The sequence below is a fragment of the Copadichromis virginalis genome, linkage group LG18, assembly GCF_057382275.1.
Source record: "Copadichromis virginalis isolate Kocher_CV1m ecotype Utaka linkage group LG18, C_Virginalis_male_GT1.1, whole genome shotgun sequence".
Taxonomy (NCBI): Eukaryota; Metazoa; Chordata; class Actinopteri; order Cichliformes; family Cichlidae; genus Copadichromis; species Copadichromis virginalis.
This window is the reverse complement of record NC_140635.1, coordinates 14,190,294-14,211,886: the sequence shown is the minus strand read 5'-3', so window position 1 is coordinate 14,211,886 and position 21,593 is coordinate 14,190,294. Positions and strand designations below refer to the sequence as shown.

Below are 21,593 nucleotides of genomic sequence, written 5' to 3'. Positions count from 1 at the left end.
ATATATTACAGTAGTAACTTGTCAATAACAAAGTATCAATACTTTAAAGTGTACCCTGCTTTATCATTTATTTACCACACCATAAATTACAGTAGATGACCTTAAACCTTTGCCTGGAAAGCCTAATCTCATCAGGCAGTGTGTAACGAGAAATCACCCACAAACAAGAAGTAGGAACTTTCTTTTGTACAGTTGGACTCTTTTTTGCAACCACAGAAGTCGCCCCCTGCTGGTCAATACTGGCCTCTCTTTTCAGACCAGGAGGCTACGTCCTATCTTTTGTATATTTATGACACCCAAATGTTTGCTCTGCTGTTAATACTTTGTTTCAGCCTGTAAACGTTTACCTGAACACCAGGTTTCAGGAGTATTTGCCTTTTGTGTCTACCATTTCCTGAGTTCTGGCAATTCAATCAATGCTAGTTTAAAAAAAAGCACATCTCCATGATTTGACAGCGTGGATGTGTTGTGACAGGCAAGATACTGAAAACGTGTGTACTGCAAAACACAGAAATCGGTGCTGTGTGAACTCATTTTTGAAGGGCTCAGGTGTGACTGATGTTCATTTATATGTAAAAGTCCAGCAGCGTTGATAAAACCATCAAAGCCGGCAAAGAATCTGAAGGTAAACTGATCAGAGATATAAACTGAATCATCTACTGCATTAACATATTCTTAGTATGTATGCAGACATAACACTAAAGCAGTGAATCCTTTCATCAATACACCTAGGACGTCTCGGTTAATATCTTGAGGTACAAGTTGTTGATGATGATGACATGTATACCTTTCTACTTTTGTTCTGAAAAATATCGCCATTCCTATAAACACACACAAAAAAAACAATGCCATGCACTCTCAATAGCATGCCAAAGCATCAGGTGAGGAAGCTCATCTGTAACCGAAGGTCGCCTTATCGATCCCCGGGCTCTCTGTCCTGGTCATTGTGTCCTTGGGCAAGACACTTTACCCTACCGCCTACTGGTGTTGGCCAGAGGGGCCGATGGCGCAATATGGCAGCCTCGCGTCTGTCAGTCTGCCCCAGGGCAGCTGTGGCTACAACTGTAACTTGCCTCCACCAGTGTGTGAATGTGAGAGTGAAAGAATAGTGGCATTGTAAAGCGCTTTGGGTGCCTTGAAAAGCACTATATAAAACCAATCCATTATTATTATTATTGTACTTTTCATTGAAAAATCATTTAAAAGAACCTGATAGTTTGTATTTAGCTGTTAATAATTTAGAGCTTCATGCCGTCCAGGTGTAGCACCGAGTCCTTATTCTATATTCTATGAGAAAAACATCCATAAATTATCCTTCCTGGACCAGCAGTGCCCAAAATAGCTCCCCCCTCACTCCAAGCTCAATAGCAGCTTAACTAACATAGTTACGCTTGATTTATAGTACCCACATCCAATCTACAGCGTAGGCCTACACCCTATGCTGTAGCTTGACCTGCGCCTCCCCAAAATATGTTACTACACGTCGCAGCGATGCAGCAGCTGTGACAGGTCTGACTGGTGGTAATATGCACACATTGATTAGCACAAGGCTCGTGACTCTGTGAAACAAAATGTAATAGGCTGTAATTGTATTTAGTGTGCCCATTATTCTACTGCAACAGCTAGTATTCTGCCAGTGTGGACACAGGCTGTTTTTCTTGTTGTCACAGCTCTCTGTGACATTATGTGTATAGAATCAAATGTGTATAAAGTGTTCTCTTCTCCCTGCACTTGATTAAAAGTAACAGTTGTTCAATATTTACCAGCTCCGAGTTGAAAATGATCAGCCGAGTTTCACTTGTAAGGACGGAGCAATGCAGACGGACCAGCTCACAACGTCACGCACTGTGACAGGGATTCAATGCAGTACTATGAATGAAGCTGTAGCTCCGCTTTTTTGTTAGATCTGTGACCAGGTAATTACTGGAAGATATCTTTTATCTCAAAATTCCCTGTAAGTCGCTTTGATTTAGCTCATTCTTACTAATAGGAATTTGAAATAGCTTGTTATATATGTTTCAATGTGAAGTCAAACGCAGTTAGAGTGAATTTAAGATTGGACTGCTTTAATGAGCTACTGACATATATGAATCATCCTGTCAATATCAAATACTTTAGTCTTAACCTGCTTGCAGGACTCCCACCCAAGAAGTGTACTGTAATTAATCTGTCAGCTCTCTTTGAACTGCATGGCTCCGTCTAACCATGTAGTTATTCCAATATGGATGAAGACCTCGGGGCTTAGACAGTTTTTGTTGTGGGGATACGGGGATTAATCGCTCAACAGCTTGTCCTTCCTTAATGAAATCCGTGTACTTTACTCTTTTGCCCTTTTCAGGAAAATGGTTTGCTGGCAGTGCATAAATTTGGCAGCCTGTCTTCAAGCTCCTGAGCATCTAATGAAATTATTTGACCTGCTGATCTATGAGTCATTTAGAAGAATGTGATGTTAGGCCACTGAACTTCCAAGTTGACTGGAGTCACTGGACTCTAAATATCACATTGGCGATATACCTATTAGTAGGCGGATGTTCGTAAGCACAAAAGGCAACATTCTGATGCCACTGTTGTATCTCCCAACATTGGTATGTGTTAATTTTTTTTGCATTAAAACATAATGAGCATACAGCTGTAGCCTGAGGTAAAGATAATTTAAGAGTCTTCCATCTCTCCTGAGCTGCACTCCTGCACTAATGCACTTTCCTCCTTTTCCAGTTTGGCATTTTTTTTTCCTATGATGTAACTACGTGGCTCTCAAGTGCAACACTTTGAAGCACTTTAACCCCTGGAGCCGGTCCAACACTTCCACATAAGCACACGCTTGTTAATCTGTGCAAGCAGCTGGAAAACAAAGTGACAGCTGCAACGTGCTTGAAACTACTTGAACATCTGCTCCAAAACTTGTGTACTTCATTCAAAGGTGGACTGTAGACAAAACCACCTGCCTAAACTAATACAAGCACACAAACCTCCCGTGAGACATCTTTAGCATACATGAATTGTCACCAACTCTGTGATGAGCTACTTTGATAATTCATTGTTCAAACCAGTAGGTCCCAACATGTTGGTACTCATCCTCCAATAAAAGGACAAAGTTTAATCAGACAAGCGATGTGGAGGTTATTTGTATTTGAAAGGAGAACAATTTTTGTGACATTTTCCTCCTTCGCAAGCTAATAAAAGGTTGAAAACCACTGGCTTAATCACATTTAAGCCAAAATAGAAATACAAAAATTCACATTCAAATTTACTGCATGGGTTGATTTTATGTAATAGTAGTGACTTAGATTTCTTTAAAATAGGAAATATCACAATAATAATACTAAAGTTAATGATGCGGTGCCATTTAGCCGCTTCAATTTCAGAGTCCTGATGCACCAGAGCCTTACGTGACGTTACAAACTCGGGGCTGTGCGTGTGTGAATGAGCATGTCTGCTGAGAAATCCCTGCTGCTGACAAAAATAACGCTCAGTTGCGGGCCACGTTTAATTAATTTCAATAAAATATTAATAGGAGAGTTAGAAACGCAAACTGCAGCCTTTTATAAATAATTGATGACGATTATCAGTTAGTACATATAGAGCTTGGTACATGAGGTTTATTAAAAATTATTCATGCACCCACAAATTTGCAAAGATGGACCCGCAGCACTCAGCCTCGTACGCGCACAGGTGCGCGCACACCTGGAGCTGCGAGCCACTGAGCAGCTCCAGAGAAGACGTCTTACTCGTACAACCGCACTCTTAATTTGTCTCCAGCGACAGTAAAATTAAATCAGATCCCGCATCCTCAGAAATCTCCAAGCCCTCTGAAAAGCAAAGAAACAGGAAGAGGATCTTTTGCTGTATGAAGTGCTTAAATGACTCGGAGGTGTTGATTCTGCGCGATTTAGTTACAGTGCGACAGCCCACGCTGTGAGATCAAGCGAGTTGTTCGAAAAGGTGCATCCACTCATTAAAATACTGAGGATGGAAAAGCAGTGGTTACAAACTTTAATCCGAAAAGTGCCTCAAATAAACACATTTCCAGTTACTTAGTTTCTCACTTCCAGTTGAACAACTTTTTAATCATTTACACGACTAAAACAAAAACCACAATCTTCCTATACGTTCTGCACCAGATGTTTAAAGTGCCAGTAATGACCTCCTCATACTCACATCTCTGATTGCGACGCCTGCCTTTGTACATGGTCATGACGAGCGTAGAAACAAAACGGGTGATGCTGTGGCTGAGCCGACTTTGCCTCCTCTTTCTCCTAAAAACCAGACAGACTGCCGGAGCACCTCCAGACTCCGAGCAGAGCTGAGCGGAGCCGCTCTGGACCGTACCATTAATCCACCTATTCCAGGGGGAGCCATAGACGCAAACGCTCCGCTATGCTCCAATAGCAAAAGCACAGAAGGGGAAGTAAAAATCCTGCTTTCACGTCTTTGCGCGGTTTATTTGCTGAGAATTAAAATGCGTTAATTATAATGATTATCTAAGGATGGCAGAAAAAAATACTGGCTACTCTCCCCTTAAAGTTTTGCCTAATAGAAGTTGTTGTAATATCTGGTATTTTTTGTGGAGCCCCTGAAGCCAAAAAAAAAAAAAAAAAAAAAAATCTTGAAGAAGCTGTATGACTCCAGTAGATAAGTCTTCCAATGTTTTATATATTTTGCCCATGGCTACATTCAAAGTTTCTCCATTCCTTCACAAAGTGTTTACCAAATTAACCGGGTTTTTTGTCATTTTTCATTTCTCCTGTAATGTTTGAATATTTTCAAAAGATGCCACACATCATATTTCACTTACTTACTGGCCAAAATATGCTTTTGTTATTATTAGAAAATTTTGTCTTATATTCTAATTTTCTGTTACATATAAACAGTTCCAGTGTTGGATGTTCTTATTAAACATGGTCAAAGTTTTCAAAAATTAGGTCAGTGTAGATGTGTTATCCCCATGAGACAAAAAAAAGAGCTGAGGCTCTACTTTTTTCTACTTTCTACATAGCTACACTCACTTGCAGTTCAAACCTTCTCTTTTCATGGGGCAGCCAATAAGAAAAGGGTTGGCTTAAAGTGAGGGTGCCGGAAAGAGAGAGAGGGTTGACCGAGTGTCTGCCCCAACCCCCACTGTATGTTGAAAATCATTTATTTTGAACTATGCTGATCATGCAAAGCTGCTTCAGTAGAATCCACTTTAATCTAAGACTACTGAATCTAAAATAGCCATGATAGATGCAGAAAAATGTAACTGTCATGTCACAAACATGGCATGTTTAAAAGACTCTTTTCAAAGACTCCACAGATATGTCCTTAAAATATCTTCTTTGGTAATCTGACAGTTAATGATTGAATGGATGGATGGATGGATGGATGATTTGTTTTTCTACACATCAAAATAAATTAATAAATTAGGATAACATCAGTTTACATCCCCATTGCATTCACCATCTCATTATTTCCATCGTCTTTAAAGGTGAAATATTTCTCTACAGTGAATGGTAATCAAATAATTTAAAGGTTACACAGATTCTTCCTGACTTACAGGGTTCTCGTTGTTCTCAGTTTGATGGTGAGGAGATGAAATTCCATTTAATTTGCAACAACAGTTACCTCAAGGTGCTTTATAATGTGAGGTAAAGACCCCACACTAACATAGAGAAAACCCAGACAATCCGACGCCCCCCTATGAACAAGCACTTGGCAACAGTGGGAAGAGTCAGGCTGAGGGAGGGGCCGCCATCTGCTGCGCCAGGTCGGCGGTGAATAGACCCACTAGGCAAAAAGGGTGGGGTTACATAGACTAATGGGTGTCCATGAGACTCACAGGTGACCAATATGATTGATGCCGGGTGTATCAAATAGGCTTAGCCTTAAAAATCTTCATTTAAAAAAATAAAAATGAACATAAAATACTTGCATCCAATCTACAGTGTAGGCCTAATATAAAGCGAAAACAGGAGCACTGAGCAGCACTGTTCCAGTTTGCATAATCATGACCAGATGTAAATAAACATACATGTGTGATATTGTTATGTAAAAATTGCTGGCAAGGGGAAACGTTTTGATAACTTTCTGGGTTCTTGATTTTAGCCGACCTGGCCTGTGACCTAGGAGATTTGAGCAGGCTTAGCTTGCATGCAGGTGAACAGCTCATGGCATTTGTCCAGATAGCCTTGAACTTTCGTCAAATTATGTTTCCACTTATTTTTCTTTTCTAAACAGTGCCCAGCAGAGAGAAACAGCACAGAAAAACTGACCTTTGCCCACATTAGCCCAGACTGGGTCCCCAAAAGAGAAATGGGGTTGTATCAAACATAAAGCTGTAGGCAGTAAAAGCAAGACTAAAAGCTGAAAGATGCTGAATTGTGCGCTCACATGTGTGAGTCTGCACTTGTGAGCGGCCCTCTCTAACTCACTTAACCCAACAATGATATAAAAATAGTGATTGGTACAACAACAAAGATGCACACGTGTGTGCACTGCACACTCTAAATATAGACTTCTGCATTGTGTGAACACTTGCCCAGTCATAGATAATATGTTTAACATGTTTAATTACATACACACAGACTGTTGTATTCATTTTATTATTATATAATTTCAACTGTAAGAACTGTTAAGATCTTATCCTTAGTTCCATGATGCTTTATAGGTATAATTACTTCATGCAAGCATAAAAAAAGGTCATTCTTTCTATTAATCACAGAATTTTAACCAATCTTTTTAGCAGAATAAACAAAACAAAATCTAATCACGGGGGTCACAAATGAACGATTCATTTGATATTTGAGCTACATCTTTAAAAAATGTCCTGATTTTTCTGTCCTCTAAAGCCACAGAAATTTTCTGTGTGACCTCACTATTCAAATGGCATCCTGTCATAAAAGTAAATCAGCCTCCCATTGTCACTGTCTCTCATTCATCAATCAGGGTTTTTAATTCATTTTAAAGTGGATAGCCTGTGGACTTAAGAGACAGATTAAAAAAAAAAAATCAGCAGTGTGTCTAAAGGAGCCGACTCCCCAGCTGTTGCAGCTCTTAGGCTTGGATGAAGATGAAGCCTTGTAATTGTGATATCTAATTACACTGACATGGGGTTTGCAGCTGCCTTGTGCAAAGCCTGAAGTCTTAATTGTTTCTTTGTTCTCACAAAAAAAAGACAAGAAACTAAAAGCTCGTGAAGAAAACAGGCTGAGTGAGACGATTTGTGGCTTCAAGTCGCCGAAATCAAACTCCAGTGTCATCAGCTATTGTCTCAATTTGACATCTCTTAAGAAAGAGTAAAAATACCGCTGTGTGACTTAAGTGGTGAAAATACTGCGTGACAACAACATATAATATATATATATAATTGTGTTCTGGCATATTTTCAAAAAAGTGGCCTGAGGCTAATTTAGAAATAAACCACATTGAGTGGCAGGCGAAGAACTTTCTAACAAACAGAGAAAAATCTTTTTGTGGAATTTAATGATTCATAAATGGAAAAATGCGATTGGATATTCTGTGCAGGATGCATGCAGTCTTTCCCTCGCTGACTACAAATGAATGATACATGCTGAGGGACAGCATGAGATGTCCCAGTTTTGGTCTCAATGCTATTCTCTCAGCACCATCTAGTGTTCATGCAGATGAGAAATTAATAAATGCATCAGCAGAGGCCAACAAACTGCTGCTATTGGAAAGAAAACAGAGGAACCTTTAGACAAAAGTTTAAGCATTAATATATGAATGTCAATGTGGCCTCACAGCAAGAAGGTCCTGAGTCCAGCTGGGGTCTTTCAGTGTGAAAGACCCCAGCAGGTTCTTCCTGTGTCTGCGTGGGTTATGTCTGGGTATTCCAGGATCTTCCTACAGTCCATCTTGTACCAATTGGTGACTCTAAGTGAATGCGAGCGTGAATGATTGTCTGTCTCTCTGTGTTAGCCCTGCAAAAGCCTGCCAACCTGTCCACTGTGCACCCCTATGACAGCTGCAATAGGATACCCCACTCGTGCAACTGGATAAGCAGAAGAACATGAATCAATATAAATATCAAATTAGCAAAAGAAAAACAAACAGGCATCTAATCAATCCTCTGTATTGATTTTATGCCATTATTCTTGTGCGTATAACGACGTTCGTTCTCCTTTGTTATCTTTTTCGTTCCTGTGAAGCCCTTCAAAACGTACTATATAAATTGATTTTAAACTAAAGCAATCTCAAAGAAATGTTTCTCCTTGTGGGGTTATTTTTATTTAAGATGGAGTTTCAGTAAACAAGCCTACAATTAAACTATTACTAGTTAACTACTACAATGTAACACCTTTCCTGACTCAAACTCACAAGTGCAGAATTTATTATAGGACCATCCGCTCTTCTCAACTAAACGCCAGGATTTCACAGGTTTTACTGTAGTATCTATTTCAACCACAGGGAGGCACTCAAACACTACAAGACTGCTGTCACCCATGAACGCTCTCAAACACTATAAACCTAAGCAAGATGTGATCACACAAACACTGATTATGAAAAATGAATGTGGGAAATATCAGTACATCTGTATCCAGATTTTATCCACAGAGACATTACAAGAAGGGAAGCTGAGTGAGTAAAAAAAGAAATGAAACCCTCCCCTATGACCAGCAGACATCTTCATCAGGGGCCCAAGAAGCGGTTGCGAGACGAAGACCGCATCAGGGTGATTGAATGTCACTTTTAGTCACATTTAACACTTTAAGTCATTGTATCTGCAATCCAGTCATGTCTGAAGAAATTAAAGCAGGTAAAGCAAGCACGTCAGTATCTCATTGCTATCAAATCTACTCATGCAAGGGGTGCTGTGGTACCTCAGCAGGCTGAGCTGCTCACTGCAGGATATACAGGTTTGATTCTGACCTTGTAACATTCCTGTCACATATCATACCTTCACACAGCTGCATTTTCTGTCATGCTTCAGTGAATATAATTTAATAAAAAAAAAAATGTTAAGGAAAATATCAAGCATTAATATCTTAGGCAGGCTGCAGATGCCTGTTCATGTTTAAAAGATAAGGTGTTTAGGGTTAAATTTCTTGGAAGAATAAAGGCAGAAGAGATTACTTCCAAAGTAGGAAGAGACATTACTTTAGGCAACTTACTACTGTGCATTGTTAATATGCTGGATTTAATGTGTGTGTGTGTGTGTGTGTGTGTGTGTGTGTGTGTGTGTGTGTGTGTGTGTGTGTGTGCATGCACGCACAGATGGTCAGACAATCAAGAGCAGCCAGTGGAGCCTCAGTATGGCACACTAAGCAAAGTAGTATTTCACTTTGGCTGCTGTATGAAGCTCAGATGACGTGTTGACCCGAGATCTTCTCTAGACACTCTTTCTGTGTGTTTCTCAGAGAATACAACTGTGTCAGCATGCATAACAATGAGGCGAGCTTCTTTTAGCAGAGCAAAGGGGACATGTGGTTTTGTGCTGACATCACTGTGAATATGTCTGTGTTGTGGCAAAGTGAAACAGAGTGGTGTTTATGACTACGACTGTTTTTCTTGGCACTAACTGGGTCTTATGAATGCAGTGATGAGCAGCATTTATTAGAGATCTTATTATACCCCCAATTTCTGGCCTACATTTAGAGCTAAAATGTTGATTTACACCGGAGTAAAAACTTTGATTGCTACTTAGACGAAGTGATTGATACCATTTTTTTCATGGTACATTTAACACAAAGCTAGAGCCAGCAGAGACAGGAAGATAGGGACACAGGAGGGATAGCTAGTTAAGCTAAAGCCAGCAGCCACTTAATTTGGAAAGAGAATTAAAATGAAGTCAGTGCCAAAAACTCCCATGTTAAAATGCCCAACTTTGCAGCATTAAAAGCACATTTACAGCGTGGTACAAACAGTTTGGTCCTTTATGGATTGTTTAACACATCATAACAACTCTCAGGAGGGTAATTTATTTTTTTTATAACTTATCCACCTGGACACTGAAGGTAGGAGCTTGGCTGGTTTGACAGGCAGATGCCTCAACACCTGGCAGCTGTGGTGGATCATCTAATTAGCAGCCTCGTCTCTGCTAATTAGAGTCACTAAACTAAAACTTTCTACTTTGTCTGCACTGTTGGTGTCTTTTGGAGCGAATTTAGGAAATAATCTGACACTTAATATTGGCTTGCTCTTTGGTGCATCCTTGTGCTTCAGTTTAGGTGAGTGAGATTCTAGTGTTTCATTAGTCGGTTAGTACTAAATAGCGGTTATGCATGTCTATAGATATCTATAGATATCTTGCTAGCTAAGCTCATTAGCATTAACTAATAACTTTACTGCCTTGTACAACTACATGACAACTTCTAGCTAAAAGCTAACATAAAGACCACATCTAATTTTTAAACACAATCTTTGCTGGAAAACTGTTTAAAACAGTTGATTGGGCGCTGAGCTGAAGCTAGCTGACAGATAGTCTAACTTAGCCATAAAGAGACTGTTCAAAGCTAGAATACTGCTATTTCTAAAATAGACCTATGGTCTTTATGTAGTTTTGTTTTTAGTTTTTTCAAACAAAAATAGAGAGAAAATCAAAAGGAGCAAACCCTGGCTGGTCTGTCTTTATTTTATATTTGTTTCCTAAAGACACAGCTGGTTTGCCTGATAAGCTGACAGCTAGCAAGACATATAAGCAGGGATTTGACATTGGGTTTTCATTACTGAGCTTAAGGGTTCAGCTGACAAATGTCCTGCAAACACATAGGAGACATTGTGATACTTTTTCATATGTTGTCTGATAGTGAATTGATGCTAATCTCTGGTGCCCACCTATCACATTTCACTATACTCTTGACAATTTTTGAGTCTGAACAGCAACTTGAATTAATCATATGCAAACAACTTTGGCTTTTGTGGCATTTCTATTTTAACTATGATGTTAAAAAAAATCACAGTGCTTACTGTTTTTTCCAGTTTTACTAAATTAAGTATCCCTGAAATGTCTCTAATATTGTCTCTGCCTGAGACAGCTATTCACTTTGAAAAGTAAAGCCTTATAGCAAATGTTAGAAAGGGTTACGTTATCTGAGGAGCTGTCGGTTACCAAATTTAAGTTTTTATATTTTTACCTAACTGTGGTGAGCTCAGGTATTCTTTTAGTTAGTTGGTGGACTGCTTTGACTCTACAGTCCTCAGTTAGCATGTTAAAGTTCCTGACAGCACAATTAGAAAATAACTGGACAAGTGTGGCTCATTTGGAAGTGTTACTAGGAGAAAGTCTCTTCTCTCTAAAAGGAACAAGGCAGCAAGGCTTAGGCTTCCAGAGTCGCATCTGATAAAGACACAAGACTTGTACAAATGAGACCAAAAGTGGAGATGTTTGGCCATAATGCTCAGAGCCAGATTTGGCAAAAAACAAACACATCAGAATAAGCACCTCGTACCAACTGTCACGCACGGTGGTGGAGGGGTGATGATCTTGGCTTGTTTTGTAGTTACAGGACCTGGGTGCCTTACAGACATTGAGTCGACCTGTATACCAAAGTATTATAGAGTCAAATGTGAGGCGAACCCATCTACCAGCTAAACCTTTGCCAGAACGAGGTCATGTAACAGGAAAATGATCCCAAGCACAGCAGCAAATGTAGAACAGAATAGCTGAAAAAGAAAAGTCTAGACCTCAACCTGATTGAAATGCAGCGGTGGGACCTTAAGCTGTGAATAAACGAATGGCCACAAACGCCAATGAACTGAAGCAATGCTGTAAAGAAGAGTGGGCCAAAATTCCTCCACAATGATGTAAGAGACTGATAAAGCCATACAGAAAATGGTTATTTCAAGTTATTGCTGCTAAAGGTGCTTCTACCAGCTATTCAATCATGGGGACTGAATAGAGGTCTGTGAAAACTCTTTTTCACAGGACTGTAAACTAGAGTCTTGTTGATGTATAAATGCAAAGTTTGGTACAAACTAAAGGACAAAACCAGAAACTTAGTCTTTAAATTATAATGAACTGATAGATTGGGTAGTTCCAGTTAATCATTTCCAGAGAGGTCTGAGATCTGGAGGGTTCCTCACCATTAGACTTGTACTGATATCTTGGTGAGTACAATAATCATATTATATGAATAATCATCAAAAACACTCGTGTGTGGTGTTTTTTTTTTTTTGTTTTTTTGTTTTTTTTTAAAGGATACATTTTCATTACTGGCTCAGGCTGATAACTTGAGTGACAGTTTCACTAAAGAGATCAGTCATATAGTTACAATAATACCAGAACAGTTCTCAAGTCATGTAATTATGTGTAATAACTGTTAACCTTGCAATTTTACCACTGCCGCATGTAATTTCATATCCAGAAATGCATGAAACTGGGAAAATATAAGGTGGAATTACAGATGTGACCCTGCAGCACTCTTATTCATATTTAATGAGAGAACAGGGCTTGGGGAGGACTTTTATTCTCTATGGAGGAGGCTGTGAGCCAATCAATAAGTAATATAAGGAAGACTTAGAGGGATCCACAGAATGCCTATGAGGACTGAGGCCTGAATGTATGTACAGTACGAGCTCGCCTTGTGTCCTTCCCGCAGCATCTCCCTTTTTAACTCAGCTGATTAAGTAAAAACGTATTCTGTATCTCAGAAACTTTGCCGAGGCCATACTTCAGTTTATTAAATTATTTCATACTTTTTACAGATCAAATATAAGACTGGCAACCAGATACAGTGCAGAACTTTTGACCATGAATGGTAAAAACCAAATGACAGCTCAAGGTCTTCCGGCATTATTGATTAAAAATAAGAGTTGATCATTTGTAAGCTGTTCAGGCTCCATGAGGTTGAAACATAATTCTAGAAGCCCTTACACGGACCAAATCAATCATATTTTAAATCTTAAATTAAAACTGATTTTGTTTAGGTTTCTAAATAAACATTTATTATTGCTAGTTATTTTATTTAAAAAGGGAAAAAATGATCAAGTCTACTAGTTCATCTCAGAAAATGTAAATATCTGGATGGGTAAGCAGGAACAGATGGATTTATGGATGGAAACTTTCATATATTTTGAATTTATTCAATGTAAAGTGAAATATCAGGTCTTTCCTGTATTTGGCTTATAGATCATGAAAATCAGAACTCAGGCTTCTCAAATTGTGAAAATATCATAAGAACATTTCCTAGTATTCTGTAAAATATGTTCATTTTTATATTGAGTACTTGGTTGGGAGTCGATGCAGGATGGCATGGAGACAATCAGCTTGTGACACTGCTGAGTTGACACTGAAGCCCAGGTGGTTTTGATAGTAACAGGCCTAGGGAGCTGAATACAGTAATGACATGTCTAGCAAACAATTTGGTAATAGCTGTGGCATTGTGGGCAGGTACTAAGTCCTGGTGGAAAAGGCAATACACATCTTCCGGTAGACGACTATGTTGACTCTGGACTTGATAAAACACAGTGGACAAGCCATTCCAGCAGATTACATGGCACCCCAAATCAACCCAGATTTAGGAAACTTTACACTCGTCTGGATTCTGTGCTCTCCACTACTCCTCCAGACTCTGGGACCTTGATTTCCAAATGAAATGAAAGAATGTACCTTCACCAGAAAAGAGGACTTTGGACTATTGAGCAATATTTCAGTTCTTTTTCTCCTTAGCCCAGACAAGATACTTCTGACACTGTCTCTGGTTCAGGAATAGCTTAATATCATAATAGCCCCTTTTCTGAATACCCCTGTGTGTGGTGGCTCTTGCACTGATACCAGCCTCAGTCCTTGTGAAGTTCTCTTGACAATCCACTGTTGTTTGTCCACCTTTTCCCATCATACTTTTTCCTTCCAGTTAATTTTAATACAGCACTCTGTGAACAGCCATCCTTTTCAGCAATGACCTGCTGTTGCTTACCTCGTTTGCATGAACTTCTATTATTGTTTCCCATGCTTTTCCACCAAGGTTATCCAAATTGACATCATTAAGATCATTTCCTTTAGTAAAAGTATAAATATACTACTATGAAATCGTTCATAACAAGAAAAAGTCTTTCAAAGATATAATGGAAAGACTCAAATTGCTGTACCGTATATGTCGTGTGCAAGTGACCTCTTTAGCATTTTATTGTTATTGATACATTATTGAGCAGTAAATGAGCCCTGCAGCAGGTCAAGTTGGAGCATTTTTCAATAACTATATTGTGTGCATATAACATTATAAGAGTAGTATCAGGATGGATTACTGAATAGGACTGCCAGGCACAGAGCCAGATCACATGGCCTTAGAGATTTCATTTGGCCAGAGCCCTGGTAAGACATGACTGTTAACATCTCTTGTTGGGCAGTCAATCAAACAACAAAGAGACACAAAAACCTCTTAAACAGCCACACTACTAAGAGGCACAGAACAAAAAAGTCACAATACAGATGAAAATGCCAACAGCTTTAAAGAAACACAAAATGTTTGCAGTCAAAGCAACGCGGTAAAAAAAAAAGAAGCACAGAGACAAAGATAAACCACCAGCAGGCTTTCAGTCTGGTTTTGCTGTTGTATAGCACGGATGCGGGCTTTCTGGATGAAAGTGCCCAGAAGTTTATTCTGTCATAATCAGATCTGTCAACAATAGCAGCTTAAGCTCAGAAGTAAATGTATTAAAGTGTATTGAGAGAATGTAGTAGATTGACTGCAAATCCAAACACTTATACAAGTACCTGAAAATTGTACAGTACAGTGTTGGAGTAAATAATCACGTTAATTTCCTGCTCTGAATTTTCAGATCAATCTGACGAATAAAAGTGGCCATGTAAACTGAAAACTAGAAACTGCTGGTACACCAGCATCCCTGTCCACAGTGCAGCGAGATTTACATGTAGCGGGTGTCAATCAAGAAGGAAGCCCCTGCTCTAAAACCTTCGGCATTCCTCACTTCTGCTAAGAGGACATTAAAGATGTATGTTGTACAATCATTCCACTGTGGAAAAGGTTTAAAAAAAATAACAATTAAAAGCCCCAAACTATTGTTGATCAGTGTATAAAAATTTCTGACCACAATTGTATGTCCTGACACACAGTGAAACTAGAACCAACTCCGAAGTATTGAAAGTATTTAAGCTGTAAACAAAGTTCTCTCTATTTATACTGCAAGTACTGAATATACTGCTTCAGTTGATCATATGTTCACTGTAGTATATGTGGAGTATAATGGAAAGTTTCACCTGTTCATGGATCAAAATTGTTGCTTACCAAGTGATTGTCCAGCAACGATCCTGGCGTTCTCTCCAGCCACGGCTGCCCGGGCATTCCTCTCGCTGGCGTACTGAACAAAGGCGTAGCCTTTGTGGACAGAACAGCCCACAATCTTGCCGTATTTGGCAAAGATGGCCTCAATGTCAGCCTTGGTTACTACGGCTGTGTTGAGGTTGCCGATGAAAACGCGAGAGTTGAGGGAGCGAGGATCATTCTTGTTGGTCACGTTGCTGGTCTGGGTCTTCCCAGTCATCCTATTCCTGCAGCAATGCCTGCAGGGAGACACAGTTGAACACTGCTCAGGAAGCCAGGAAGGTTAGATTGCAGAGGTTATACATAGAGAGTCAAACAGCGAGCAGCAGTGGGATGTAAATACTGGTCAGATCTGAGAGCATATGTTGTAAATAATTCCTCAGATTTTCTTTGTACAGGCTGAGAAACAAATCCCTCCCTAGTAAAACTGGGGTAAAAAGGCTTGCATGTTATCCTAAAGGCTTTTTGTAGACAAATCTTTAATGATTTTAGATTAGTCATATTCACGTATTTATTTATTTATTTATTTTTAAAACTGCCACTTGTAAAAATTATAATACAGCATGTATTTGGTGTCATCTTTCCCTCCTGAGAAATTTTTATGATTAAACAAATGAGCAAAAGGACTGACAAAGAGGAAGACATTGATAGATAATAACTACAATAAATATCAAGCAAAGTTTAAATAAAACTCCAGGCACCATTGAACATAATTTTACAAAGCCAAACCTTGATTGCTGACATTTTTTTTTTCAATCATCTTTCAACTGTTTTCTCAATTAATCATTTAAAACATCAAAAAATAAAATAAGGTAAGAGGGAACTCTTTCCTGGTGTCTATTTTTTTAGTTGATAAAACCCAACAATATTCAGTTTGCTGACATAAAACAAAGAAAAAAACAAGAAAATCTATAATTTAAAAAATGACTGACAGTAACTTTGGATTTACTCCACTGCTTATATATTTTTAAACTAATTGCTTGATTGTGGAAGCAAAAATCAAAAACCCAATGAAAATGAAATACATTTAAAATGTCTGAACAGACTGATTTTGGTTATTTTTGCCTAAACTGCTATTTTAAAATTCTACATTATTTATCTCGAGTATTCAATGAATCACATGGTTACAGCTCATGAGTCATGCTGTTATTATCCTTGTCTAAGTGTTCACTTGTACTTGTGCCTACCTCAGTGAGCATGGAGACTGAGACAGATTGCTGTCTGCAGGAGGGGAGAGGAACTCTGACACGGAGGCGGCTGTGATTCAGGCGTGTGAATCTGATAGATCTCACTATATATGTGAACTGTGTTCCCACATTTGAAAATAGCGCATCACACTGAAGTCACAAGAATCCCCACTCACTGTTTTACCCTTTTCTTTTTTTTTTTCCTTTTGAGTCTCTTCTATATGCAGTGCCAGAGGTGGCCTTTATACTCCAACTGAGTATTTCACATTATAATCACTATGTTCATCTTTTTCACAGCGTTTCAAAAAGGAGAAAATGTAGTATTATATATTGTTACCGCTATGGTTGACACATTGTTTCTATATACATGTTCATGTGATAAATAAAGCACACCCTACTTATCAGCACATTAAAAAAGTCCTTAGCAAGTCTTAAAATTAGGTAAATATACCAACATTATTTATTTACATCCATTATTTATTTATTTACCAAAAACTAAGTGCAAATGCAGAAGTATGTTAATGTTCATGACAGTACATTTACCTTGTTTGTAAAGGATGCCATGAGAAAGTGTCTTTTTTTCTAAAAACAGCATGGCAACACAGCTTAGGATCACATTATACATGCCGCTTTGGTTGCTTTGCACATTGCTATTGATGTTGCATTCACTTGAATGATAGGTGTGAGGCCCCAGACATCAGCACTGGTATAAGAGGAGAAATCTAATCTTTTCAAACTTTTGCAATAACTCTCTCTGTATACACTGTGAATTCTGGGCTTGTACTAATATATCATTAAACTGGTGGTTTAAAAAATCGACACGACAAACTGGCTGTATCTCTAGCAACCAACATTCAAGGTGTAGGTAATTGGTGCACAACCGGCTAAAACAAGTTTGAAGCAATGGTGTAAATATGAGTGTGCCAAAATTCCTCCACAGCCATGTGACAGACTGATAAATTCATACAGAAAACAATTACTACATGCTAAAGCAGCTAAAGGTCATTCTACAAACTCAAACAAATAAATGACATGGTGTAACACGTTGTTGTATTTAGATTTTTTTTAACAAGCAAAAACACAGATTTTTTTATTATATCCTGATAAACACCTGATAAAACCTTAGACTTGAGAGGTGTACTTTCTTTTTTACATGACTGTATATGTACAAACTTGCTTTGTGTAAAGGTACCAACCTCCCAGGTTATCAGCATTAATCTTGTAGTATGTCATTATATTTGCATCATAATATCACAAATGACATTTAACTGCATAACCACTACTTATGCTTAGGTTAAGTACTCTTTGAATGAAAGATTTATTTGAGTGCAGCATGGTATGTGAAAGCATGTGAATATTTTAACCACCAGAAGAAGAATTACTTTCAAACAGAAACCAGGTCAACAGAAATACAGATAATTTAACTGGACTCCTAACATTAATTTGCATTTAAGCATAAAGCCAATAGGTCATCTAGAATTAATCTTAGGGCAATCCTTCTGTAAACATCAGCAGCACATCATGATCTTTTTACCTCTGTGGAGCCTGCACTGTTTGCTCCTATCATGCCACAGTCCTGGGAGACGAGCATAAAGATGTGCACCACAATAATCGGACACATCCACTTCAAGAGGAAGGAAGAAACTTTCAAGTTGTTTCTTCTTGGAATTCCCAGTTGGTGGTGGTCTTTGTTTGTGAGTGAGAGTGTGTAACCCAGATTTCACAAAGTGTAGACACATTGCCATGCAGGATAAGCTCTCATGAGGCTATAAGGACAGAAGTGAGTCCCAGTGGTTAGCGCTGTTACAGCTACTCACAGAGAGTAGAGAGATTAATTATTAATACTAAGAATTATTTAACTAGATTTAGATATACTTGTTTATATATAGTCATAATCAATTAATTTACAATCTCTGTGGTTTAAGCTTCTTAATTGAGAGGGTGCTCTGGGTTGTTCTTGTGTTATGGAGCTTTAAAAAGTCTCATTAGTAGATTTTATTTCCTGTACTGAATCAAGTTAGCTGTCTTTGTGCTAGGCTAAGCTAATCACCTGCTGGATGAGCGTCTTCTTCTAATTAAACACTAAAGCTAAGAAATCTAAAAAACTCATTTTATAGAATCTAAAATATTTACTGTTTTCTATATAGTACTTGCTAGCTGATGTGCCTCTTACGAATATATTTAATTGCTTGATTTTGCTGCACAGCTGAAATCAAATGACCTGAATATAAAACATATACAAAAAGAGGTGCAGTTATATCCATAGGTATTTTCTCAGAAATATTTTCCCTGCTGGAGGTGGAGTGCAAGCATGTCGAGTGACAGTTACTCTAAACATCTGCACACATCTACACCAACACAGACGCACTGAGTGCAGTCAATCCTCTCTCAGGTTCCCCTTGCGTCACAGCTTCCCCCATCCTCCCCCATCCTCCCCAACCGCTTCTTTACTTCCATCCTTTGCCTCCACCCACATATAATCCACTCTAAATCTCCTCTGCTGCTCTTCAAAAAATCTCCTTTTGCACAACAGAGAAGAGTAGATGAATTAAAACTGGTGCATGTCCCATATTACGGTAGTGCTGTGAGTTTGGAGTTAATTGACTTAATTATCGGTAGTGAGAGAGCAGGAAGCTGACACTCTATCCAATCAAACCTCAAATCCCATTCACCCCGTCTCTACCTTTTGAATGGTATCGCACCCCCAACACCTTACCCAACCTGCGGAGTGACTGATGGATGTGGAGTGCACTGAATGGTCTCTTTGAGGCAAATGTACAGAGGTGAGGCCATTAGATGGAAGATAGTTGATTAAGCAGGAGAATATTTTAAATAGATTTAATAAGAGAAAATGTGATTCAGACAAATGCTGAGCACTGAATGAAAGAGGTGGCATTTGCTTATTAAATACTAGTTAAGCGGTTTAAATGCACAGTGCTGGAAAGACTACAGTAGTTTGTAAATAATTTTTTTAGGTATTATATATTTATTCATTACATACAGTGGAGTGGGACATGCTAAATGGAATCTGCTGTTTCTTACATTTAATTAATGGACACTCAGCATTAACCCTACGATGTAACCTACGCCATAACAGATGCCATAATTGACAAGCAGCTCCCTGGAAAATCGAGCTACACATCATGTCGATGCAGCCTACAACTATTGTGTTTGGCCTGTTCAGTACTGTCAATCCCTCCTGGGTTTCCAGATACTTCTTTCCCACAGTTTTTTCACTTATCAGTGGGAGAAAAATAATCATAGCTTCAATATAAGGATTCCAGGAGGCAGACGGTACGCAAAGGCATGAATAGCCTACTCGTAATGACGTCGGTCAGTTAAGGCAAAAACTGAACAATTATACATATTCTGTCTTAAAACAGAGAATGAGTTTTCAGTGATCACAAGATTAATCACATGTATTAATGTGAGACAAAAGAGTCTTACATCTGCACCATCGCTCATTCTTAAAAAAAAAAAACTGCAGTGAGGATTTATTCTTTAAAAAGAATTTTAGCTTTGGAGGTGGGAATGTGGCTTTGGTCCAGAAAATATTCCAGTAAACTACTGGAAGTACAGCCTTGAAATTATAATTAACAGACTTTACAGCATGCATGGTTGTATTGTTTCAGAGTTAATGACATATTTTAGAGGGTACCTTATTATTTTATTATTTTATTTTCATGCAGTTTGAGGAGTCAGTATATGTGTTCATTATTGCTAAAATCCAACTGTTCCAATATACACTGAACTGTTAAAATATACATTAGAACCCAAATGATCCACACTTTATGCCATCCATCCATTTTCTTAGCCACTTATCCAATTCAGAATCGTAGGGAACCTGAAACCTCCACTGGGTAGAAGGTGGGGTACCCAGGGTAGAGCTATGGCCAATTTAGAATGACCAGTTAAGCTAACATGGATGTCTTTGGACTGTAAGAGGGAGCTGGAGTACCCAGAAAGAACAAAACACCAACTTCACACATAAAAGCCTGTAGGCAGGTTCAAACCAGGAACCTTTTGGCAACTGTAACCACCTAACCACCGCACCATCCAAACCATAGATGTCCAAACTTTCATTAGATAATTGCATAGCAAGTGGCTAAGCTTTCCTACCTGAATATTAGAAGCTCACCGGACATCGAGAGTAACTTTGGGTTGAATATATGTTGTTCTCAAACTGCCATCTCTGTGACTAGGGGACATTCCCTCTATAGCTTGAGCCACAGCTGCTCAAACGTTAGCATCTAAGTAAGGTAATGAGCACGAAGACAAATGCCTGCCCAGCATCAGTAGGTTCTTCAAAGCCTGAGGGAACGGCATCGAGCAAAAACAGCTATATGGACCAGAAACGGTTGAAAACAGCAAATTGCTTCTTAAGTGTTTGTATGTCTGTTTCTGAATTTAAAGCCTGGTGCAAAGTTGCTTGTAGACACAAGACATTACCTCGACTAATGGCTTGAAGTTTCTTACAATGTCTGCAAACTTGTCAAACTTCTATTAGCAGCTGACAGCATCAGATGGTCACTGAGCAACCGCTCAAGCGACGCTTTAAATAACCGCAGGCTGCATCTGGTACAAAAATACAACCACAGTCAGTCTAAGCAGAAGCTTTCAGTCGCCACATTTTTCACGTAGAGCATCACTCAGTTATCCTCAATTACATGTTTTTAATGAAAGTGATCACAGGAAAAAGGAGTAACATTATTCCTCTGGTTTTCAAAATGGAAAGAAAGAGACTTCAAAGGCCATTTACAATATTCATGAGGCTCTAAGATCCTCAAAGCCTTTTAAGAAGAAGCATGTGGCATAACTGCTGGCAAATGCTTGGTGGAAACGTCCCAGGCCAGGAAACACGCTCACATCAAATTCAAAGCAGTCTGATAGGCAAGACAGGAGGAGAGAGATGGTGCTGGATTCATCTTGGCATGCTTAACGCTCCTGAAATTAATGCAAAATTACATCTTCGTGCATCACCGGAGCTGTGAATACATCCAAACTCATCACTGGCATGTTTTTCCACACACAGACTTTGTTTTGTCTCTTAAAAGTCTTTCTTATAACACAGAAGTGAGTGTCTGACAGTGATGTTTTCCTTTCCTTTTTTTGTTCAGGGCTTCTACAGCATCCTCCCGTGTTGCAGAGGTTCCAAGTGTAAGTATTTCATGGATCCTCTTTGGTCCTTTCA

General features: G+C 38.8%; 1 protein-coding gene across 1 annotated transcript in view; it reads right to left on the bottom strand.

The window, feature by feature from the left end:
* The window catches only part of LOC146687460 (RNA-binding Raly-like protein), a 59,349-nt gene that overhangs the window by 21,134 nt on the left and 16,622 nt on the right, over positions 1-21,593 (bottom strand). The window contains exon 2 of the mRNA XM_085439091.1: positions 15,180-15,454. Coding sequence (XP_085295217.1) covers positions 15,180-15,435 — 256 coding nt within the window. The 5' untranslated portion in view covers positions 15,436-15,454. The remainder of the gene's footprint in view (positions 1-15,179; positions 15,455-21,593) is intronic.